Genomic DNA, 25,605 nt, shown 5'->3' on the forward strand with positions numbered 1-25,605 from the left:
TGTTTTAGCCGTTAGGCTAAGGGTTAAGGTTAGAGTTATATTTAGGTTTAAGGTTAGGGTTTAATACCTAAGTACATTTAATAACCATAACCATAACCCTAACGGCGACCAAAGACCGGCGACCAACGGGGATCAAAGAGCGGCGACTAAAAGACCGGCGACCAAAAGACTGGCGACCAAAAGACTGGCGACCAAAAGACTGGCGACCAAAAGACTGGCGACCAAAAGACTGGCGACCAAAAGACTGGCGACCAAAAGACTGGCGACCAAAAGACTGGCGACCAAAAGACTGGCGACCAAAAGACTGGCGACCAAAAGACTGGCGACCAAAAGACTGGCGACCAAAAGACCGGCGACCATAAGACTGGCGACCAAAAGACCGGCGACCAACCATCATCTTATAAGGCTTATCAGAAACAGCAGAAATGTCTTCAATCGGTTCAAAATACATCATCAACAAAGCTGTTCAACTAGAGCTTTCGTGACCTCTCAAAAATTGTCAGCAAATGCCTCATCTCTCCTATCAAACCAACTAGGACTAACATCTGACAGCATGATGTATACAGAAAAATAAACGTGTATTAAACATGCACTGAAATACACCACCAAAATGTTCACATTTATTCAGTCTGCCTACTACCAGTTTTTTCCCGACAGGTAGATAAACATGCTGTATGGTATCAGTGCTTTATTTCTTAGTACTCTCTGATAAATACCAGCAGCGTAATGTTTCCCAATCGAAGCTCTTTCTATTAGTGTTGGTATTAGTACAACACTTGGTGAGAGGGATCTACATTGTAGATTCCAACAGACCCTGAAAAAACAAAATCAAAGTGGTAGCTTCATCAGCTCCAGAGACATCAATTCAATTGCAATTAGAGGAAAATGTTGTTCTTTTATGTGTACCATGCCTTATTTTCATCACATAAGAATGTGCAACCATCTTTCCTTCAACAAATGTCTAACTTCACATGACAACTTCGGACTCATATTGTTCCACACTTGTGACCAGGTTGTACCATATTGTCTCGCATATTAGCCGCAACCACCTATAAACCATACCCTTAAAATTGTAAGATTAATCGTTGGATTTTGCAATTTCTCTTGTATAAGACACCCCCTGAGTCACAATTTTCACCTCCATATTCATGGTTTTAATAGGGAGTACAAATTTGTTACTTTGAAGGGAAAATCTTAAGAAAAATCATCACGTGGTATTTCTGAGATACAGTATGAAAAATAAATGTATGGAGTTCTTTTGCTTGAATGTTTTGCAATTGGTTTGTGTGTGGTTTCTGCAAGGAAGGATTGTGGACAAGTGATGTTTTTCTTCAGTCTAAAGTGGCGATGCTTTGATGATGCAGATGATGCGTCAGGTAGCTTTTGACACAGGACATCATTGTGATGTAATGGTACAAATCAATTCCGTCACCCCCATAGAGGCAATTGCAGCATTTCAATTCCGCTGCGAATCAGCAGGACTCCAAAGTGTTACGAAATGTTCAAAATTCAAAATGAATTGTGTGGATGGTAGACTTGAAGGCAAGTTTGCAGAATGTGTGTACGAGGAGCTGAGACAGACCCGAGGACTCAGCGATGCAATTATCAATGTTGATCATGTGGAGTTTCACATCCATAAGATCATCATGTGCAACAGCAGCCCTTATTTTGGGTGAGTGGATTACCAAACAATTAAGAATTCTGGTTTGAGGGAAGAATGGTAGACTTGAAACCCCACATTTGTAATTGTTCCATGGCAGAAGTGATTCTCAAAATTATGTCTGGAGATACATAAGAATAATCACTGCTAATTTAGCTTTAACAAAACTAAATCTCTAGGGGTGATTGTGAGATCACATATATAATAGAGTAATTTAGAGAACACAAGCTATTTTGCGGAAGTAATACTTTTTAAAAAAAAAGTAGTTGTAATATTGTTTATATAGTAGTTGCTTCCCTGAGAATAGCTGGTGTAATATGAAGAAAATATATTGAATTGGACTTTAAATTTAATATTTCAACATTTCTCCTTGGAAAAAGAAACTTTTTTAACGTCAAGACAAAAAAATGCATCAATTTTCGACTGTATATAAGCTATACTCAAGATTTTAAATCTTTATTGGAGGGGTAAACATAGAACTGGAGTGGTTGGAAAATGTCTGGTTCCTCCCCAAAATTGAAAATGTGCATGTTAGGTATTAGTTAAACCTGCAATGTCATTTTTACACAGCAACAATGTTGAAATCATCTCTCTGTCTCCTTGTTGTTTAGAGCCCTCTTTTTACGTTGGTCCACCCCAGACCAGAAGGTCTATGCCATACAAGGTCTTTCGGCTCACTTGATGCAGCTCTTCATTGATTTTGCTTACACTGGCTCTGTATTCGTGACAGAGGACAATGTCAAGGACTTGTTGATAGCTGCTGATAAGTTTAATGTTTCGGGCATCGTTGAAATCTGCTGCAGGTTTTTAACTGAGCAGCTCTGTCCAGAGAACTGCATTGGCATCTGGCAATTCACAATGAACTGCCATACCCCTCAGCTGCAACAAAATGCCTACCAGTATATTTTATATCACTTTGAGGAGGTTGCCACCTCGGATGAGTTGCGGCAACTCTCCATGCAGGACTTTGGTGAAATGCTCGACAGAGATGACTTGATTGTGAAAAAGGAGAACATTGTTTACGAGGCCATCCTGCACTGGATTGCACAGGAGCCATGGGAGCGAGGCAAAAACATGCCAACCCTTCTTTCCAAGGTAAGTTACAGTTCCAATGATCACGGAAAGAAAAACAATTACATTTATCAGGGTTTGAATTAGAGGCAAGAGCCCTGAAATACTGAAGATGGTCAGAATTTATATAATTTATAGTTGTATCAAACTTCATGCTCAACAATGAATCCGGTTGTAAACAACCTGTCAAGAAAAAAAAATGCAATTGACCACATTGTGGCCAACAATTTGTATCCTCTGTTGACAAAATCACAGGACAATTGTTCCGACACACATTGCGCTGGGTTTCATATTCACATTGAGCAACCTCGCCTCCTTAGAGCTTGGTAAACCAATAGAACAACTACCCCGTAAACCTCCAAACAGTTGATGTCCATATGACAACTTGACCAACATCGGACCATACCAAACAACCCCCCTCAAAGAAATTATTCCACAGTCTACATACAATTTTCTGAAATAACAAACTCAGCATTGGTCAAAATTCAAAACCACAACAATGTCTTCATGCCATGCATGTAATCCTCTTTCAAGACCCCAGCATAACAACTGATCTTCCTTTTTAACTCCAATGAACACCCAATCAACAACATGTTTAATCATCTGAGCAGAACACTACGGAAAACAGTTGATCCCCGTCCATTAAAAACATTGCAGTATGATCTCCTTTTTGACAACCCTCTTATAAAACTTTGCTAAACAACCCACCACACTACTCTGTATCTTACTTTAATGCTTAGATTTCTGAAACTTGACAATGAGCCTTTTGTGATGATCAAAATATTCTTGCTAGATCCGCCTGGCACTGACCAGTCAGGAGTACATTACTATCAATGTCCTGACCAACCAGCTGGTACAGAACAGTCGTGAATGCCTGGAAATGGTTACATTCGCGTCACGGGTAATAAACCACATGGCCGCAAACTCCGTGTCTGCGTACTGCAACCTGGTAGCACGCCCTCGCTTGCCTTCCGCCATCCTACTGGCCATTGGCGGTTGGAGTGGCCCCAGTGCCACCGAGTGCATCGAGGCATATGACGTCCACGCCAACTGTTGGGACTACTTGTTCGAGAACATGGACCAACCTCGAGCGTACTGTGGAGCCACCTTTCTCAATGACGCCATTTACTGTCTGGGTGGTTTTGATGGCACTGAACACTATAACACAGTGAGCCGCTTTGACTTAAGAACACGGACCTGGCAGGAAGTTGCACCAATGCACTCCCGACGATGCTACGTGAGCGTTACAGTCCTAAATGGCTGCATCTTTGCATTGGGGGGCTATGACGGACATGTAAGACTAAAGACAGCAGAGTACTACAGGCCAGAAACCAACCAATGGACTCTTGTAAACAGCATGCATGAACAGAGGAGTGATGCCAGCTGCACCACACTCAATGATAAGGTGAGTCGAATCTGAATTTGAAAGTCTGTTGTTCTGGTTTACTTGAGTTTATCAACCCATGTGATCCTAGATTTACATTTGCGGTGGTTTTAATGGGAACGAGCCTTTGCAAACAGCGGAATATTACAGCCCAGACACCAATGAGTGGACAGTGATGGCTCCGATGAGCAGCCGTCGCAGTGGCGTCGGAGTGATTGGCTTTGCTGATCACATTTATGCAGTAAGTACAGTATAAGAGAAAGGGACAAACATGTCCAAATTTTTAACACTGAATGCAAATTTTCGTCTGTAAAACTGCATTTTGAGACACATTGTTTGTTATTGTTTATGTCATTTAAAGATTCTTAATGCTTAGAATTACAAAAAGATGTATTGCTTAATACATTTGTTACTGAAAATTCAACACAGCACAGTGTAAAAAAATATTAAACACTAAATTAAATGTTTAACAGTTAAACATTTAATTTAGTGTTTAATATTTTTTTACACTACACAACAGGCTTAATACTATATCGCAGATTAAGTTAAACTTTAACTTAATCTGCGATATAGTGTTAAGCCTGTTCAAATATGGTAAAAATCTTCCATTGGTTCACAGATATCCTTTTTTTTTTTTACATTATTACCATCTTAAGCTTTCATTTGTGTTTCTGGATGGTAACTAAAAAGCTAATTTGGAACATTTTCACAGGGGGCCCACAGAATGAATATCTTTTCAACTGACTAAAATAACAGCATAACATAATCATGAACAAATTTGAAGTCTCGATTCTAATTTGGTTTTACCTGTCTTTTCACTCAAGGTTGGAGGTTATGATGGTGAAGTCCGTCTAACCACCGCAGAGGCCTACAACCCGCGGACTAACAACTGGATTGAGTTGCCTCCTATGCAGTGCCCCCGAAGCAACTTTGGCATCGAAGTAGTGGAGGATTGTCTTATTGTCGCCGGCGGCTACAATGGCGTCTCCACCACCAGCCATGTGGAGTACTACGACCTAACAACTGGTCTATGGTCCCCTGCCAGCGACATGCGGATTTCCCGCAGCGGGTTGACTTGTTGCGTGATGACTGGACTCTGCAACATGACCCAATGTGCTATCGTTCGAAACGATCTACCGTTCCTCTTCTTAGAAGATGATATGACAGGAATAGACGATGATGTCTAGATGTCAAGTGTCAATTATATTGGGAGCTCAAAAAGAAAAAGAAAAGTGCAAAACAGCCTCTCGGCCAGAAGGGAAAAACGGACTTAACGGAAGAAAGCCATAAATAAGACATGACTGAAAAATATGCTGTCATATTTTTTCCTTTTGTGATTTTTCATACATAATTGAGATGCCCAAATTTAGCAAGAGTGAGGAAATAACACTTCTGGTTTGGAGAGCCTTTTATCTGCTTTGATACACACATTTATTTACAAGATATGATTACCACCCCATTATCTGACAATTAAAGGCTAGTAAATATCAAGAAGAAAAATTGAGCCTGAAAAAGATGTAACAAGTAAATTCCAGGTTTTGAGGATTTTTTTTAGATCAATCTTAGAGATTCATGTCCATTCCAGTCCTCTTTGTAAACTGATGTAAATTTGTTTAAGGCTCCAAAAAGCCCTTCCACATAACATTGTCCATTAAAAATAAATTCTCTACTGCAGTGCGATGACTAGCAGACAACAAAGTCTTCTAGCGACTGGATTCTTCCTTTTTCTAGCAAATATTGACTCGATGTTTATACATTAAACCCTAATTCTGACATACTTTTGGTCAGTCACTGAACCAGACAAGGTTATTTATGATAAGTCTTTTCTAAAATACTATATTTATATTGAAGTGTTTTAAAGACTGCACTTTCCACAATGGTTGGTCAGAAAATGTGTCTAAACAATTTGTCCTACCATGTCTACGGTCAATATGGCATAATTCATTTTTTTTAGTGGAACTAGTCTTGTTATTATGTGACTTACAAGATATGGTTCTTATAGCGTTAGAATTTTTGTCAGGAAATTCTATTTGAACCCAGTGATGTATGCTTTAAATCCAAAGCACAGAGGCCTTGATGATGTGGATGATGTCACCACTGATTACCAACCTGGCTTCTGACAGAGAAAGTCACAATGATGTAAATGTTGAATAAGAAATCATTTACCGCTGAGACACCTGCTGCCTTATTTGCTTCACTACATGACTTCCGCTAAGGTTTTGGCAGAAGTCGGAAGCAATAAGTCATGGCAACAAATTCAAGATGAGTGATGATGGACAGTTGTCATACAAGTCTGGTTCTGTTTTTAACCAACTACGTCTAACGAGAGAACTGAGCGATGCAGTGATTACGGTCGACAAAGTCGAGTTTCACATCCACAAGATCATCTTATGCAACTGCAGCCCATACTTTGGGTGAGTTGGTGTAATATATTTTTTTCTCCAAGAGGTGTGGGACTTGAGTGACATGACTAACCTTGTCAAATGTTAAGTCACAAATCTTGCAAGGATGAACCAATCAACTGCTTGACTTGAATAGCTTTCACCACTCCTTTGAGACTAATTTATGAAGTGAACTGAGACCTTCTGTGGAGCTAAATTTAAAAATGCATCTATCCTTTTCAGAGCTCTCTTTCTTCGGTGGTCCACCCCAAACCAAAGGATCTATGCCATACATGGTCTAACGGCTCCTTTAATGCAGTTATTCGTCGATTTTGCATATAATGGCTCCGTGTCTGTGACAGAGGACATCGTGCAAGACTTGTTGATAGCGGCTGATAAGTTCAACGTTATAGGCATTGTTCGATCATGCAGTGCATTTCTGGCAGAATTGCTCTGCCCAGACAATTGCATTGGGATCTGGCAGTTCACCAAGAATTGCTACACTCCAGAGCTAGAGGACAATGCTCACCAGTATATTCTATACCACTTTGAGGAAGTGGCGACATCAAGCGAGTTGTGGCAACTCTCCATTCAGGACTTCTGTGACTTTCTGGAACGGGATGACCTAATAGTGAAAAAGGAGAATACAGTTTATGAGGCCATACTTTACTGGATTGCACATGCCCCTCGAGAGCGGGGAGAATATGTGGCAATGCTCCTGGGAAAAGTAAGTCAGGCCCTTTGACATCGAATGTGGGTAGGTGCCTGCAGGATGCACAGTATTTTGTTTGTCAAAGTATTTTACTAGGGTTGTTGTATATAAGGTCCGGGCGTGTTTGTCAAGGTCTCATCTCAATTATAATTCACCTTGACTCAGATATAGGTAACACGTATAGACGTAATACCTGCCTTCATCAGTATATGAATATTTCTTTTCACTTTGTGCTAATTAGTTTTTGTTCTAGTCTTGGTTCAATCCCAACCCCTCAGAGCCTCTTAACTGTTTCAAACTCCAACCATTTTTGTTTCAGATTATATGGTTTTGACCAAACTTTTACCCAACCAGAGTCTTGCTTATTGATTAAAAAACATACATTTAAAATCACCTTCTCCCCACACACACTACAAAATCTGGTGAACATGCTCCCTATTCTGAAATTAATTACATATGCTAGGCATCTTCTTACAACTTTATAGGTCCGTCTTGGTCTAACCAGTCAAGAGTTCATCACCATCAACGTGCTGACCAATCAGTTGGTGCAGAACAGCAACGAATGCCTGGAGATGGTGGCTTTCGCTATCAAAGTCATATCTCACTCGACCACCAACTTCATGCCTGGATACTGCAATCTGGTCGCCCGTCCTCGCTTGCCTTCCACCATCCTAATGGCCATTGGCGGTCGCAATGGCCGAAATTCGGCACATCGCATTGAGGCGTATGATGTGCACACGAACTGCTGGGGCTACCTGGTAGATGACATGGATCAACCCCGTTCATACTGTGGTGCAGTCTTTCTCAATGACTCCATCTATTGTCTGGGCGGCTTCGATGGTGCAGAACATTATAACACCGTGAGCCGTTTTGACCTGAACTCACGCACATGGCAGGAAATGGCACCAATGCACTTCCGACGATGCTATGTGAGTGTCACTGTTCTTAATGGTTGTATCTATGCAATCGGAGGCCACGACGGACATGCGAGACTGAGGACGGCAGAGTACTACACACCTGAGACAAACCAGTGGACTCTTATTGCAAGCATGAATGAACTGAGGAGTGATGCAAGCTGTACCACCCTCAATGACAAGGTAGGGCTCAAGAGTTCCAGAATGAGTGTTTGGATTTTACTTAACTATAATCTTGCTGACATTACTTCATTTGGAAAGTAACGCTATGTGGTTACAGGTGTACATTTGTGGTGGTTTTAATGGAAATGAGTTCTTGCAAACAGCAGAATATTATAGCCCAGAGACCAATAAGTGGACATTGATGCCTCCTATGAGCAGCCGTCGCAGCGGCAACGGAGTCATTGGTTTTGCTGATCATGTTTACGCAGTAAGTAGCATAGCAAAATACAGTAAAAACTGCCAGAAATAGTCCAAAATGTCAGTGATCAATCAGTTCTTATAGAAAGATCCTCAAAATACACGAGGTTCTTTGAATAGATCAGTTTTCGGTGAATAAAAGATACATTGCAACTTCTAAAAGGTGGGCAAATGGACACATTTTACTCTAGCTCTAAAATCATTTGGATTGGGTATGACTTTCATGTTAAGAAACTCTTGTCTCTTCTCTTTATTTTGCATATGAAGGTTGGCGGTTACAATGGGGAAATCCGTTTGACCACTGCTGAGGCTTACAACCCCCTGACCAATAACTGGATCATGTTGCCCCCAATGCAAAGCCCCAGAAGCAACTTTGGAATAGAAGTTGTTGAGGATCGCCTCATCGTTGCCGGTGGTCACAATGGTGTCTCCCCAACAAAGCTGGTGGAGTTTTATGACCTCACTTCTGGTTTGTGGTCTCCAGCTAGTGATATGGGGGTCTCTCGAAGTGGTTTGACTTGTTGTGTGATGTCTGGACTTTGCAACATAACACAATATGCAATGCTACGGAATGATCTGCCGTCATTAGTCTTTGAAGATGAGTACCCAATTATGGAGGAATAACTCAGACTTTATACTGAAAAGTGAAATAAAATCAACAGAAAAGACAAAATGACCACAGAGATTTTATTTACATTGCTTTTAAACTTACTTTACATTTGCAAAAATAAACTCATGCAAAATCCCACCAAGGATCAACGGAATACTACAGCAATATATTTTTTAGATATCAGCCAGGTGTGAAGTCAAAAAAAGAAGGTTACAAATGCATCTTAATGTTGCTTATTAAAACATGAAATGTGATTGAAAAATATGACTACTTAAAACAAAAAATTATCAGACACTTAACTAATTAGTTAATATCAAATGGAATCTTGTGTCACCTGATTTAGAATTTCATGCAAAATGGGAAATGTGGAATAAGACTCCCACTGTTGTTTTATTTTTATTTTTCTGGTTGTAATATTAGTATAGATTGAATTGTATAAGGAAAACATCTCATCTTGAAAACAAGGCAATAATTTGTGATACTTTTTGATGGATTTATTTAAAAAAAATGTAAATAAAGAGCATGCAACTCCTTATTGCGACTATCTATTGTCAATGTGTCGGAAACATCCTTTTGCCCTGATTGCTCAGTCTTATTCACAAGGCAATTATGCGACAGGAAAAATGCAGTAATATAAACCTCATGCCGTTTGGACGCAGATGTCATTTTGCGAGCCCGAAAAAAGATCTGAAAACAAAATTTTGACAGCCCATTCATCATGATCTAAATTGTTGCAAAGACAAAACTTAGATTATAACACCAGGCACTTTTTTTCTGACTCAAGAACTGTAAAATAAATGTTTTGGTGTTGCTGTCACCTACATAAAGGGCAGGTATAGTACGTACATTGGTAAAATGTCATGCTTGCACAATAATACACCACGTTTTTGATTTAAATGTTAACTATAAAGGTCTTGCTTTAGCCGCTCCTCTTGAAATTAACAATGGGTCTCCAGAATTCCTTTGCCATGGTTTTTACTCACAATTAAAGATGAAAACATGTCTACGTTTTAGTTCTTGTTGATTGTCCATCTTGCCCTCACCAGAAATCCGATTAGTTGCGTTCTTGGTTTAAAGAGGCAGAACTGACCAGCACTTCCTCTACAATTAAAGAACCGGTGGTTTGATGATGCAGATGATGTCATCGTTGATGTCAGCAATGGCTTTTGAAACAAAATGCCATGGGTAAGCTATGGTGCAGTTCCTGTTGGACTCTTGATATAATTGGGCAGAAGCCAAAGGTGTGAAATGGCCATGCAATCAAGATGAGTAGCAATGGTTCATTATCATACAAGTCAGGCTCTGTATACAATGAACTCCGTCTGACAAGAGAACTCAGCGATGCAGTCATTGTAGTTGACAAAGTTGAGTTTCACATCCACAAGATAATTCTTTGCAACAGCAGCCTGTATTTTGTGTGAGTTGGTCAGCCAAAGCAATGAACAATGAGTCCCCAAAATTGAAAACATATTGACATAACCTCTGTTTCTGATATCTAGAGAGCTTTTCCAGCGTTGGTCAAACCAAGACCAGAAGGTCTATATCATACATGGTTTGACACCACCATTAATGCAGCATCTGATTGACTTTGCCTACACCGGATCTGTGTCTGTGTCAGAGGATAACGTTAAGGACTTGTTGATAGCAGCTGACAAGTTTAACATACCAGGCATCATTCAGACGTGCTGTGCATTTCTAATAGAGCAGCTCCGCCCAGAAAACTGCATTAGCCTCTGGCACTTCTCAAAGAACTGTCACACCCCTGAACTGCAACTCGAAGCCTATCAGTATATCCTATACCACTTTGAGGCTGTCGCAAAATCTTACGAGTTGCAGCAACTTTCTATGAAGGACTTCTGTGACATCCTAGAAAGAGATGACCTGTTTGTAAAGGAAAAGGCTGTTTATGAGGCCATTCTTCAATGGACCGCACATGCTCCTGGGGAGCGGGCCAAGAATATGCCAATGCTCCTGGCTAAAGTAAGTCAAATCTTCTGGTCTTAAGAACTGATCACCCAACCCCTTAAACTACAGACCAACACCAGATTGAGGAGACATACAATATTTTCCAAACAGCCTGAAATATCTCAGTTTGATATTTAAAATCAATTAACTTGCTGTCTTTGCCGAACATTAGTCATGGCGACCTGCCTTCTGTGTAGAGTTTGCGTATTCTTCTTGTGCTTGTGTGGGGCTTCCCTGGTTTCACAGGTTCACTTCCTTTTCTTGCTCTCGCCTGTAGGTGCGTCTAGCTTTGACCAGTCAGGAGTTCATCGCCATGAATGTGCTGACCAACCAGCTAGTGCAGAATAGCAACAAATGCTTGGAGATTGTCTCCTTTGCCGCCCGCGTGATGCGACATATGAAAGCCAACTCTGTGTCTGGGTATTGCAACCTGGTGGCCCGCCCTCGTCTACCTTCTGCCATCCTTCTGGCGATTGGTGGTTGGAGTGATGCCAGTCCGACGCACCTTATCGAAGCATATGATGTGCAAGCTGACTGTTGGGATTACCTGGTCGATCATATGCAGCACCCAAGGGCGTACTGCGGTGCAGTCTTTCTAAATGACTCCATCTATTGCATCGGGGGATATGATGGAGCAGAACACTACAACACAGTCAGCCGCTTTGACCTGAACGAACGTATTTGGCAGGAAGTGGCCCCCATGCATTCCCGCCGATGCTATGTGAGCGTGGCGGTTTTAAAGGGCTGCATTTATGCTATAGGAGGTTACGATGGACGCGTACGATTAAAGACAGCAGAATGCTACACGCCAAAGACCAATCAGTGGACCCTTATTGCTAGCATGCATGAACACAGGAGTAATGCCAGCTGTACAACCCTCAAAGACAAGGTAAGCAAAGAATAGGAATACTGTTTCATTCATGCTCAAAATTGGTGTGTGGACTAGTTGAACTTTGTCATTGTTGTAGGATGTGCTTGGGCTGCAAATGCTTTTGTTATTTAAAGTGGTCTACATATGAGCAGATTTCAAATTGTTAATGGTGTTACTACACCTTATCGTGCAAGTACCTGTCCACTATGATAAATATGCTCACTTGTAATGACCACACGAAGTCTTGAAAACTCTTGTTGGCTAATTATAGCCCAATCACAAATGATCAATCTGGGAAAATAGCCAAATATTTCAATTTGATCCAGTCAGCCAAATAATAACAATCCAGCTGTTTGCAGATAAAAGCAAAAACTATTAACTGAATTTGCTTAAAAAGAACATTCTTGGCATTTTTACACCAATTTTTTTTCACAAAAGTCCTCAAATTACATCATTGGTTAGGAAAAATAGTAAAATGATTGGTCGCGTTTCATTCACCTACAAACCCCTTTGTTTCCAGGTATACATATGTGGTGGTTTTAATGGAAATGAATTCTTGCAAACAGCAGAATATTATAGCCCTGAGACAAATGAATGGACAGTGATGGCCCCCATGAATAGCCGTCGTAGTGGTATTGGAGTCATTGGCTGTGCTGACCATGTTTACGCAGTAAGTCTAGAATCACAAACTGTAGACTTCATTTGATTTCAAATTCTTTCCAAATCCAAGCCTTTTTTTCCTAATAAAGGTTGGTGGGTACGACGGTGATGACCGCCTCGCTAGTGCCGAAGTCTACAATCCCCAAACCAACAACTGGATCTTGTTGCCTTCCATGCAGTGCGCTCGAAGCAACTTTGGCATTGAAGTGGTGGAGGATCGGCTCTTTGTGGCTGGTGGTTTCAGCGGGGTCTCTACCACCAACCATGTCGAGTACTACAATCTTACAACTGGCCTGTGGGCTCCGGCCAGATCTATGAGAATCTCCCGAAATGCTTTGACTTGCTGCGTGATGTCTGGATTTCGTAACGTGACACAGTATGCAATGCTGCGAAACAATTTTCCTGAGCTTCTCTTGGAGGATGATTTGGAAATGGAGGACTTGTAGGCCCTGGACTGTGGTGACCTCACTGAAAACTGATTAATGTAAATAGTATACAAATAAAAAATATGATTCTTGATTGAACATATGCTCTAGATTTCATTCATTTTCTGGAGTGCATATCCTCTTAAAGGTCACAGGGGGAGCTAGAGCCTATCCTAGCTAACTACGGGGACTAGGCAGGAGACACCCTGAATCGGTGGCCAGCCAATTGCAGGGCTTAAGGAGACAGGAAACTATTCATGCTCACATTCATATCTAGGGGTAGTTTAGTGTTGTCAATGCTGAATTTCATATTCTCAAGATCATTCTAAGTGCAGCCAATATTCAGGTGAGTTCACATATAAGCCATTATTTGAGCACATTTTCTGAAGGGAAAACTCATAAATACTGGTGTGATTAGTTAAATTACCAGCATCACAAAGTGGATCATCATTCACATTTTATTTTCTACTTTTTTGACCTGGAATTGAAACAGAATCACATGGTCTTATGAATCGCTTCATATGATACTTTTGATTTTTGTGATGATTAATATCAAAAGGCATATTTACATGGATAACAACTTGTTAGACAACTGGCTTGATGATTGACACCCACAAAATGATGGACATAAAAAGTGCATAGAGCCGACATAATGTGCAAAATAACAGATAAAATATTAAAGAGTGTGACTATTTTGATTTTAAATTGACAACAACAAAACTATCGTTACAAAAACTGTATCCAGCACACACGCAAGATACAAACAAAACAAAACTATTAAATAGGCTACTTTGTATATCTGATCTGAAAACAAAACAGAAGCTGCTTAGAAATCTAATGTGCAAACAGATGCTGCAAAGCTTGATATTTTTTTGCGCTTCTTGCCACTGAATACCACGTATGATATCTGTTTGCTAATACCTTATCAATACGCCTGCAAATATATTAATCTAGTCAATTACAAAAAAAAATCTAAATTTGGCCCAGAGTATCACTTTGTATACACGCCTAGAATATACTTACAAAATGTAATTTTGAATGATTCCCAAATAACAGTGTTGTATTAGTTCGTTTGTATCCTCCCCAAGAACAAGAACAAAACATCTGATTTGTAAATGTTGTCCGTTTTTCTCTCTCCTTCCTCTCTCCTCTTTTCCCGTCCATTCACCTCTGCTTTTGACTTGCTTGGTGGTTTTCCACTTATCAGACCCGCTCAGCTTCCAATTAACATTTCTTGTGTCCGATTGGATTTCTCATAAGCCCATTGGAAGTAGCCATAGTTCTAACAGTGATTTAGTTTGCTATTTAGGAGTGAATTTTGGCTGAAAATACTTGAAAACAGAACCCAATCTGCAAAGTAAGCTAAACATACAGCAGGCAGAAAATTATAGATTGCACAAAATCATGCAATACAATCCAAAATACTGCCTGAGTACTACACTTCCCCCATATGACAGCTGGTCTACCAACTGTAAAACAACTGAAACAGGTTTTCAATTTCCTATTTAAAATTCAGGTTTCATGGAGGAAAGATGATGTATTTCTTGACACTAAAGTAGATATGCTTTGATGATGCGAATGATGTCGTTGTTGATGGCAACTATCGCTTTTGTCACAGAATACTGACATGATGTAATGCCAGTTCTTCTTTACCTGCCTGTCCACGCCCCAGAACTCCCGCTGCGTTATTTTGATTCTGCTTAGACTCTGCAGATGCCAAATTTATTAAGAAATGGCAACAAATTCAAGATGAGTAATGATGGTAAAAGTCCATTTAAGTCTGGCTCTGTGTACAATGAACTACGACTGACTGGTGGACTTAGTGATGCAGTCCTCAAGGTTCACAATGTTGAGTTTCATATCCATAAAATCATCCTATGCAACCGCAGCCCATACTTTGGGTGAGTACATTAAACTGTAAAATGTATATATCCTAACACTCTGATTGCACTTTAATTTTTGTCGCTGGCGGGAATTGACCAAAATAGTCTATTTTCATAAAAAAAGTAGAAAGTACAGATTAATTTCAAGTCATAAATAATGGAAGACCTGCCCTGTAAAAGTGCAAACACTAAAACAATTCACCCTGATCACTGTTTTTATTCAAGAAAATTAGGTAGAAATGTTTCTTAACAAATGATTAATGACGAGTCCATTATCCTTGTGTTTAGGGCCCTCTTTCTACGTTGGTCCACCCCAGACCAGAGGGTTTATGTCATCCAAGGTGTTACACCCCACATAATGCAGCTCTTCATTGAGTATGCATACACCGACTTTGTGATGGTGACCGAAGACAACGTCAAGGACTTGTTGATCGCGGCGGACAAATTCAACATGACAGCCATTGTCCAATCCTGCTCTGTGTTCCTGGCAGAGCAGCTTTGCCCGGAGAACTGCATCGGGATCTGGCAGTTCACCAAGAATTGTCACACGCCGGAGCTACAGATCAGCGCCTACCAATACATTCTCTACCACTTTGAGGACGTTGCAGCCTCGGAAGAGTTGCCGCAATTCACCATGCAGGAGTTTTGTGAAATTCTGGACAGAGACGACCTTATTGTGAAGAAGGAGAACACTGTTTATGACGCCATCCTCCAGTGGATAGCACACGCGCCAAGGGAGCGAGGCAGGAATCTGGCTGTGCTCCTGGGTAAAGTAAGTTCAACTACCTAGGAAGTAGTGGAGGGAGGAAAAATCATTGCAGGTCCAAAAATCTGTAGATCAGTCATGAGTAATTATAAGTAGGTAGTGAGGTAGGTCCTTAAACTTTAAATCCAACAACACAGTAGTAGATAACTGAATTGAATGAGAATGGGAATGGGAAAAATACCTAAGGGCCAATTCAAAGTGTTGATAGGATTCAGACATTTCAAATGAATCTGACATCTCTGCATGAGGGCAGTATTTCTACATAGCGATAGGGGATAATTAGTGTTGGGATTATGAGAGTGGTCATTGTAAACATTTCTCACCTGTACAAAGTGATTGGATCTAAAAATAGATGTAAATAGCAATCTGTCCACTATTTAGGTCCGTCTCGCCCTGACCAGTGAGGAGTTCATCACCATCAACGTTTTGTCCAATCAGCTGGTGCAGAGCAACAACAAGTGCTTGGACTTGGTCGCCTTTGCCACCCGAGTGATTCACCACATGGTGGCAAACTCTGTCTCCGCTTATTGCAATCTGGTGGCCCGTCCCCGTCTGCCTTCTGCGATTCTTCTGGCAATTGGTGGCTGGAGTGGCGCCAACCCAACACAATGTATTGAAGCGTATGATGTGCACGCCAACTGCTGGGTCAGTTTTATCGATGACATGGAGCAACCTCGGGCATACTGTGGTGCTGCCTTTCTCAACGACGCAGTCTACTGCCTTGGCGGATTTGATGGTGCGGAACATTATAATACAGTCAGCCGCTTTGACCTAAATGCTCGCACATGGCAGGAAGTGGCGCCAATGCACTCCAGACGATGCTATGTGAGTGTGACAGTGCTAAACGGGTGCATCTACGCACTGGGGGGCTATGATGGACGTGTGAGATTAAAGACGGCCGAGTACTACACGCCTGAAACTAACCAATGGACTCTTATCGCAAGCATGCATGAATTAAGGAGCGACGCCAGCTGCACCACCCTCAATGACAAGGTAGGCAGGATTAAGGTGTATGTCATGCAGCTCTACTTTTATTTACCAGATCTGACGTTTGGGTCCAGATTTATATTTGTGGTGGGTTTAATGGGAACGAGCCCTTGCAAACAGCTGAATATTACAGTCCGGACACCAACGAGTGGACAATGATGACACCGATGAGCAGTCGTCGCAGTGGCATCGGAGTCATTGGTTTTGCTGATCACGTTTATGCAGTAAGTGCATGATAACATGATTTCCTATTTAAAAGTGATTATCAAGCTTTTTCAAATGGCTCTGGCAACTGTTTTGGACTGAAGAAAGGCCACATTTTTGCCAGACAATAAGACAGGCAATGGTTCAATCTGAGACCATCGCTCAATGTATATTTAGTTGAAGCATTGCTTTCACAATTGTAGGTTTCTGCTTTAGAGTTGGGCAAAGATTTTTCCTATGCTCTTAGCCTGATTTCTTGTTGTGAGTTCTGGGTAGTTAACAAAATGATAAGGTTCCATACAAAAGTCACCTGATGTTGTAGTGGTTCACTCGCATTGATTTCGATGCAAGCAGGCGTGAGCTCGCTTTTTCCTTGGTGGCAGTATGTTTGGGAGTGTGAATGGTCGTCTGGCTTTCTTTGTGCTCTGTGGCTGACTGGCGCCCAGTCTAGGGTTTAGTCTGCCTTTCGACCAAAATTAACTGGCATCGGCTCCACCAACCTCTGCAATCCTTACGAGGGTGCATGGTACAGAAAATGAATGAATGAATGCATTCAGAAGTGACTCAAACAGTTCTGTGTCGTCAAGAGTGTCATCCCATTAAAAAAGATCGAGGGAAATGTACGGATAAGCACACGTTACATAAAATCCAGCCCTATACCGATTGCCAGTACTCGTAAGAAATAGATTGTTCACACTATCTTGTTTATGTGATAATGATTTAAATGCTGCATTTCAATGATTTGGTGTAAATCAGTTCTATGTAATAATGTCCATAATTGGTCAGTCCTAAAACACATTACAGGGAGTCCTCGAGTTTTGAATGAGTTCCGTTCCTATGTTGGCAAAGTAACCCGACCTTCTATAATAGTTGGATTTCATAGTCAGAATTTATGTCAAAATACTTGGGTTAAAAAAATTAAAATGTATTCAGATAAAAAATTAAAATACTGTACACCTTAACATTGCAAGCATTAATGCAACCTGATAGTTACGCTACTGTCCTTATTTTTAGGTTACGTGAACCGGGAGTTGTTTGGTTTTGTGGACTTTGACTGTTGGAGACGTAAGGTCTGTGAACACAAAACTATATATAAATACAGATGTAAATATAAATATAAATACAGGGAGATTCAGCTTTCATCTTTGGGTTCATAATGTCCAAAAAGATGGAAAAAAGGCAAGGATACTCTTGGCGCACAAACAAACAAGCCCTATGCACTAGCTAAGACAAAAGTAAGGTTTTAGGGACTAAATGGTGGGCGCGGCATTGGCGTCGAAATATTGTAGAACGAGGACATTGTAACTCCCTGTATTGTCTTTTATCCATCCTTTCCTTTATTTGAAAACTTTTTATACATTGTTGTCTGTTAATTATGCTTTTAATCCTGTAGGTTGGAGGCTATGATGGACAAACCCGACTGACAAGCGCTGAGGCTTACAACCCACAGACCAACAACTGGATCATTCTGGCCCCCATGGATTGCCCTCGGAGCAACTTTGGCATCGAAGTCATCGAGGACCGTCTCTTTGTGGCTGGAGGGTTCAATGGGGTGTCAACTACAAAGCTGGTAGAGTACTATGACCTGACCACGGGTCTGTGGGCTCCAGCCTGTGACATGCTGATCTCACGAAGTGCTTTGACTTGCTGTGTGATGTCGGGATTCTACAACATGGCCCACTACGCTATGCTCCGGAATGATCTACCAGTGTTATTTTTGGAGGATGACATGGACACGGAGGAAGACGTCTAGACCCTCATAAAATACCAAAAGAAACTGAAAGTTGACTGTAGATAAAACTTTTAATAAACTGATAATTGCCCCTGGGAACAAACTGAAAAAAACACTGCCTTAATGTCTCACAAAGTCTCAGACAAACTTAATGAACAAATATATCTTTATTATTAAACTTTTCAGTATGCGTGAGAAAGGTGTTGATGCAGTGTATCATCCACAAGTCAATGTTTAAAAAAAAAACTCACCTTTTGGCAGATATCCAACTTTGAAATTTTAACCTGAGCCAATGCTGGCATGAAAGTAAAGGCATACTCAGACCAAGTACATATTTTGCCTTCAAAATACATTTGCTCCAGACCTTTTTGGTGCAGTTCATTTTCGCAATGGAATTTTCGCAAGCGACTCATTATAGAAAACAAAATTCATTCACTCATTGGACAAAATGATCTTGGCGGCGAAACACTAAAATGTCAAAAAAGTCAATGAACAACAGTTTGCAATACCCGTGTTCATATGGTTGATCCAACTACAAGTGTTTTCGGAACAGTTGACACAGGGCATTGCTTCGTTGATTTTATGTGTAAATGTCTAGAAGAAATTATGTTTTGTCCTCGATTCATGTTACCTGACGTTGTGGTAAATAGAACTTTCCCATACTGCCTGTGGCTACGGAATCTTGTTATGTGCAAATATGTATGATTTTAGTTTTAGTCTAAAACACGATGCTCTCTCTTTCACTCATAAAATGAACTGCACCATGGTCTGTTGAGAAGCGAACAGAGACCACTTTGGAAGAAAGGTCTCGGACCAGCTGTTTGGTCTGAACCAGAGTTCACTGGTTAGCATTCACACCAGCCAATAAGGTGTGTACCAGGGACTTTTTTCGGTTTGGTCTGGAATAAATACGAATGTGACTACGCCTTACCATTTGTTTAAAATTCCAACCAAACCCAAAATATAATTTCAAGTATCTTAAAATCTTGGTTTTAAAATCCCACTTGATACTTAATATAACTTGAACCCTTGAAGAATGCATTTGAAAACTAACTATGGATTGAAGACTGGTGTTGGTAGAAAAGCTTAATTGAGACCTTTGTATTTGTTTAAAACTAACTTTGTCTAAACATTATATCCTGAAACTAACTGGGAACCCCAGCTCTGACTAAACACTACCATGACCCAACTAGAATCCCTAATATGTTAAAATGTCTGAAAAGACTGAGCCTAAATTATAACGATGGCCTTGATTCATTGATTGTATGTTTGTGCTGCAACGCTTAATTCAGTTAAAAACTTTACTTTCCAATCAAATCATTGATTACATGATTCTAAATCCTCAAGTTTTAAACCTCAAACTTTGTTATACGTGTAAACCAACTTATTTGGATGAAAATAAAATTAAAGCCTGAATTTAAATGCTTCAACATGGCTCTCCATATTTAAATCTGAGTATGTTTGAGAAACAATTTGAGTCCCTAGTCAATATTTAAACCCAACTTTTAACCTTAACCATAGGTCGAACCCATATCTCCCTTCAGAAAATGTCAGAGTCAAGAGAACACTTACTAGTTCTGAACATGACAACATTTTAATGATATGAAGTATGTGCATGAACACGTTCCCTAATAGGTCCAATATTAGAAGTGTGGTCGAAACTATGATATGATGATTGCCTTCTGTTGAGAGCATTGTGACTTTGATGATGCGGATGACGTCGTCGTGTCGTCGTCTTCTTTTTACACAGAATTCCGCCATATTCACCATATCTCCCATCACCACCGCCGCCAGCCCACCTTCCCACCTGCCCCCTCCCCTTCCTCCTCCCCAAACTCTTGGCGCTCGGACCCGGGGCCCACACCCAGCCGCATTATGAACACATGGCAAAAGCTTCATGATGACTTCCGACAGTCCGTCGGCGTGTGGCCCACTCCAGCTTCTCACCAAAGGCCTCAGCGATGCTATAATCGCAGTGGACAACACCGAATTCCACATTCATAAGATCATCCTGTGCAACTGTAGCCCCTACTTTGGGTGAGTTGGGGGGGGGGGTGTCAATAGAAAATTATAGACCTTTTCAATTCAAGTTGATCTTGTGTGTCTGTCTCCTGGTTGTTCAGAGCCCTCTTTCTACGCTGGTCCACTCCAGACCAGAGGGTGTATGTCATACGTGGTCTGACGGCCCACTTAATGCAGCTCATTGTCGATTTTGCATACACCGGCACCTTGTCGGTGACAGAGGACAATGTGAAGGAGTTGTTGATTGCGGCCGATGAATTCAATATGATTGCTATTGTTCAAACCTGCTGCGCATTTCTAACAGAGCAGCTCAGGCCGGAGAACTGCGTGGGCATTTGGCAGTTCACCAGGAACTATTACATGCCCCAGCTCCAGCTTGAGGCCTACCAGTACATCCTCTACCACTTTGAGGATGTGGCCGCTTCGCATGAGCTCCGCCGACTCTCTGTTCAAGACCTATGCGAAATCCTAGACCGGGACGACTTGATTGTAAAGAAGGAGAATACAGTGTACGAGGCTGTCCTGCACTGGATTGCACAATCGCCTTCTGAGCGAGGCAGGAACCTGGCTGTGCTTCTAGCTCGGGTGAGTGAAACAAGCTTCTTAAATTGTATCAGAGGCACATTTCATTGCTTTAATATAAACGGTCATTGTGGGAATTATTACCAGGCAAAAGACAATGATTTCAGGTTTGGAAGCCAAGTCTACCATAATCATACATAACCGTATCATGAGCAGGCTTCTAACGCTTTCAAACCTCATTCTAAAGTCTTGACTTTGACCTGAGGTGGTTAACATCAACAACATTAACCCAGGCTTAATTAGACTACTTTGAAACTGAAACCAATTCTCAAAAACCTTCAGCTGGTTTGAAGCCAACGTTTACAACAACCTGCAACCTATGCTATAAAGAAAATTTGAAGCTTAAACATATTGTCTTCATTTCAAAAGGAATGAGAAACAAACACCCCATTTAATAACTTGTCTACTTCTCTACTGTCCATTGTAGGTCCGCTTGGCTCTGACCAGTGAGGATTTCATCACCATTAACGTGCTAACCAATCAGATGGTGCAAAACAGCAGAAAGTGTCTGGACATGGTCGGTTTCGCCACTCGAGTGATCCGTCACATGAAAGCCAACTCCGTGTCAGGATTCTGCAACCTAGTCGCTCGTCCTCGCCTGCCTTCTGCCATCCTTCTGGCAATTGGAGGCTGGAGTGGTGTCAACCCGACCCAGTGCATAGAAGCATACGACATCCACGCCAACAGTTGGGTAAGCCTTCTGGACGATATGGACCAACCGCGTGCATACTGTGGTGCCGCCTTTCTCCACAACGCCATCTACTGTCTGGGCGGCTTTGACGGCACGGAACACTACAACACCGTCAGCCGCTTTGACCTGAACACTCGCACCTGGCAGGAAGTGGCGCCCATGCACTTCCGCCGCTGCTATGTGAGCGTCACAGTGCTTAATGGGTGCATCTATGCAATAGGAGGCCACGATGGACGCGTAAGACTAAAGACGGCGGAGTACTACATGCCTGAGACCAACCAGTGGACTCTGATTGCCAGTATGCAAGAGCAAAGGAGTGATGCCAGCTGCACTGCCCTCAATGACAAGGTGGGTCATTCAACCTCTACGTTAACAATCAGTCTTTAAGCAAGGTGGAAGATTATTTCCGACTTCCATTAGTTTTACCAAAACTCCCAGACTCCATAGGCTGCTGAACACTTTAGTCTTTTTTTTTCTACCTGACTACTTATTTATGTGTCCACTTATTCATGTTGACTACTACTTACATTGACCACTTATTTATTACTTATTTATTGATTATTTATTTGTGCACTTTAAGCTTGTGAAGCTTTAACTCTCTACTATGAAGACCCGAATAATAGTAGGCACTGGAATAATAGTAGGGAGTGGAAAATTCCAAATGAATAAATAATAGTAGGCACCGGAATAATAGTAGGCAGTGGAAAATTCCAAAAAGAAGTAATATTAGTAGTAGTAGTACTATTATTCCGGTGCCTACTATTATTCATTTGGAATTTTCCACTCCCTACTATTATTCCAGTGCCTACTATTATTCGGGTCTTCATAGTATGCTTGAAAAAGGTAATAAAGACATTAACTACACTTCAATTCGATGTAACTTTCAAAAACAAACTCGAGATGTATTTCTTGTAAATACAGTTAGTTTAATTGATAGCTAAGTTAATTGGTTATTAGATAGAGCAATAGTGACACATTTATGGTACTTTAAAAATGACATTGAGATTTTGGGGAATTTCTGCCAATCAGTTTACCATATCTAAAGAGGCATTTAGAAAACTGCAGACCAAAAACTGTATTTTAGGGTGGGTGCTCACTCATAAAGTCAATAAAGTTAAGAATTTAGCTTTTTCTTTTGGCTTGTGAACAGATCATGGAAAGAAAATCATTCAATAAAAATCCATTTGGTTACAGGTTTACATTTGCGGTGGTTTCAATGGGAATGAGTCCCTGCAAACGGCAGAATATTACAACCCGGAGACCAACCAATGGACAACCACAGCTCCAATGAGCTGCCGCCGCAGTGGCATTGGAGTTATTGGGCATGCCGGCCACGTGTATGCAGTAAGTGGAAGACTGACTTCCTCATGGTGTTGTTTTGTATCGTATATTGCATTGTTAAAGAACCTGCTGACGTTCCTCAAGGTTGGAGGCTATGATGGCGACGACCGCCTGGCCAGCGCCGAGGCCTACGACCCCGAGACAGACACCTGGATTATGTTGCCCCCTATGCAGTGTCCTCGGAGTAACTTTGGCATTGAAGTCGTGGAGGATTGTCTCTTTGTGGCCGGTGGATACAATGGCGTCTCCACAACCAATTTGGTGGAGTACTATGACCTAAAACTTGGCACTTGGTCTGCGGCAAATGACATGGGAATCTCTCGAAGTGCTCTGAGCTGCTGCGTGATGTCTGGCTTGCCAAACATTGCTCAGTATACTATGCTACGGAATGACCTGCCTTTGCTCTTCTTGGAGGACGATACTCTCGATATGGAAGACGAAGTCTAAAAAAAAGGATTTTATTATTGTTGAAAAAATGGTACTTTAACATGCATTGATAGTTTTATCTTGAGTTTAATTAACTATAGTATTACAATAGTGAGATTCTGACAAAATTTACTTAAATAAATGTTTTTTTTTTTAAATTTGCCATGAATGATGGACAACTGCTAACAACTTTGGGATGCAGATGTCCCTCTTTGTGGGGCTTTTTTTGCACAGTTACTTAAGCAGGTACAATATCTAACTTCTAGGTTAAGCTTCAGGGAAACACAAGGACTGATGAATACTTTAGTCATGGATTTAGACTCCTACTTTGAGGAATGAGTTCAAATCAATGGCGATCTAAAATTTCAGGTACATTTACTCTGTCATTTGTATATTCACAATATTATGATACTTCCAAAACCAATTTGTTTTATATTAGTGTATGTTGGTCTGTTAAACATGAGAATATTTTGAATTATTATTACCTCAACTTTATTTGCACATTTTCTACTCAAATGTTTTTGTATAATTGTGTTCAACATTTTTTCAATACAAAAATTTATTTTCTTCATTGTCCGTTCCACTTATCATAAAATGTCGCCGGGGGTGATGGACCCCATCTCAGCCATCTGTGGTCAGTAGGTTGGGGGGCACCCTGAATTGGTTGCCATGCAATTGCAAAGCACAGGAGATGAACAACCATTCATGTTCCCACTTATACATAGGGACAATGTGTCAGAGGCATGGAGAAATCCTCCAAACTCCACTTAGGAACCCACCGGGGTGTGAACTAGATATCAAATGTGAGACAAACTAAACTAGTACTCTTTCACTGTCTCATCCAATACAAAAATGTCCAAAGAAAAAACATGCTCGAGTTTCCCTTGTTCCTGAACTCGGATGTGTATCTGTTGGGTTTAACATCTGGTCCATAAAAAGTTGAGATTCTAATGTGAACAAAGTTTATGTTAAAGGACATTTGTTGTTGTGCCATCACCATCTCTAGCGCCCTCGTCCATGCTGCAGTTATTTCCCTACCTGTGGATTTGTTGGTCGGATTAAATTGGAGGAAGAAAGTGAATGCCCAGTATGCCAATAACATACCTGTCAACCTCGAACCATTTGTGATCTTACCAAATTTTGTTTTCGCCCTTACATATATGTATAAATACATCATACCTGTCAACTGGTACGTTCTCGCCGTAATTGGTACAACTGAAAGCCCATTTTTATATTGGTACGCTGTACACATGAAAATGGTACGCTAAACGGTGATTTTGAGAATCGTTCCCGGAAACGCATGTCTGCCAAGTGATATATGTACCGGCGCCTCTGATTGGCTAAAAAAAAAAGATCATGATAAACATTTCGTTTTGTAACACTTTCACCATGTGATTTCCGTTTCCTGTTCCCTTGTTTATGTTTACTTTCATTTTGTTGTTCGTGATTTTTTACAAAAAAGTAAAGTGGTAAGATTTTCCATGTATTTATACATATATGTAAGGGCGAAAACAAAATTTGGTAAGATCACAAATGGTTCGAGGTTGACAGGTATGAAACCAACAAGGGCGTCGTTCCTAGTCCACTGTTTTGCGTCTCTATATAATTGAGTTTTCATGGTCTCCCCGAGCCTGTGTGGGTTTTCTCAGGGTACTCCGGTTTCCTCTCACATTCGTAATTCATGCATGGTAGGCTGATTGGGCACTCTAAATTGCCCATGGGGATTGGCTCCAGCACCCCCCGCGACCCTAATGAGGATACAGCGGTTCAGAAAATGAGATGAGTGATGGATTTAGCCCCTAAGTGTGATTATGGTTTCCATACCTGTCAACTGGTACGTTCTCGCCGTAATTGGTACAACTGAAAGCCCATTTTTATATTGGTACGCTGTACACATG

General features: G+C 41.0%; 5 protein-coding genes across 5 annotated transcripts; all 5 read left to right on the forward strand.

The window, feature by feature from the left end:
* Positions 1-1,438: 1,438 nt before the first annotated feature.
* LOC144201611 (kelch-like protein 10) lies at positions 1,439-5,888 on the forward strand. Its single transcript, XM_077724348.1, has 5 exons — positions 1,439-1,672; positions 2,272-2,755; positions 3,525-4,136; positions 4,207-4,356; positions 4,940-5,888. The coding sequence occupies exons 1-5, from the start codon at positions 1,515-1,517 to the stop codon at positions 5,300-5,302; spliced, it is 1,767 nt and encodes a 588-aa protein (XP_077580474.1). The 5' UTR covers positions 1,439-1,514; the 3' UTR covers positions 5,303-5,888.
* Positions 5,889-6,275: 387 nt separating this feature from the next.
* Positions 6,276-9,333, forward strand: LOC144201676 (kelch-like protein 10). Its single transcript, XM_077724425.1, has 5 exons — positions 6,276-6,529; positions 6,740-7,223; positions 7,694-8,305; positions 8,403-8,552; positions 8,810-9,333. Exons 1-5 carry the CDS (start codon positions 6,378-6,380, stop codon positions 9,164-9,166), a joined length of 1,755 nt encoding a protein of 584 aa, XP_077580551.1. The 5' UTR covers positions 6,276-6,377; the 3' UTR covers positions 9,167-9,333.
* Positions 9,334-10,370: 1,037 nt separating this feature from the next.
* On the forward strand, positions 10,371-13,116 carry LOC144201704 (kelch-like protein 10). The gene is made up of 5 exons (XM_077724461.1): positions 10,371-10,569; positions 10,652-11,132; positions 11,395-12,006; positions 12,509-12,658; positions 12,738-13,116. The coding sequence occupies exons 1-5, from the start codon at positions 10,418-10,420 to the stop codon at positions 13,092-13,094; spliced, it is 1,752 nt and encodes a 583-aa protein (XP_077580587.1). The 5' UTR covers positions 10,371-10,417; the 3' UTR covers positions 13,095-13,116.
* A 1,610-nt stretch (positions 13,117-14,726) lies between these two features.
* On the forward strand, positions 14,727-18,859 carry LOC144201619 (kelch-like protein 10). Its single transcript, XM_077724357.1, has 5 exons — positions 14,727-14,974; positions 15,245-15,728; positions 16,104-16,715; positions 16,784-16,933; positions 18,307-18,859. The coding sequence occupies exons 1-5, from the start codon at positions 14,787-14,789 to the stop codon at positions 18,664-18,666; spliced, it is 1,794 nt and encodes a 597-aa protein (XP_077580483.1). The 5' UTR covers positions 14,727-14,786; the 3' UTR covers positions 18,667-18,859.
* A 1,577-nt stretch (positions 18,860-20,436) lies between these two features.
* Positions 20,437-24,187, forward strand: LOC144201628 (kelch-like protein 10). Its single transcript, XM_077724369.1, has 5 exons — positions 20,437-20,682; positions 20,769-21,252; positions 21,677-22,288; positions 23,135-23,284; positions 23,366-24,187. Exons 1-5 carry the CDS (start codon positions 20,543-20,545, stop codon positions 23,726-23,728), a joined length of 1,749 nt encoding a protein of 582 aa, XP_077580495.1. The 5' UTR covers positions 20,437-20,542; the 3' UTR covers positions 23,729-24,187.
* Positions 24,188-25,605: the final 1,418 nt, after the last annotated feature.

The sequence above is a fragment of the Stigmatopora nigra genome, chromosome 9, assembly GCF_051989575.1.
Source record: "Stigmatopora nigra isolate UIUO_SnigA chromosome 9, RoL_Snig_1.1, whole genome shotgun sequence".
NCBI classification, from domain to species: Eukaryota; Metazoa; Chordata; class Actinopteri; order Syngnathiformes; family Syngnathidae; genus Stigmatopora; species Stigmatopora nigra.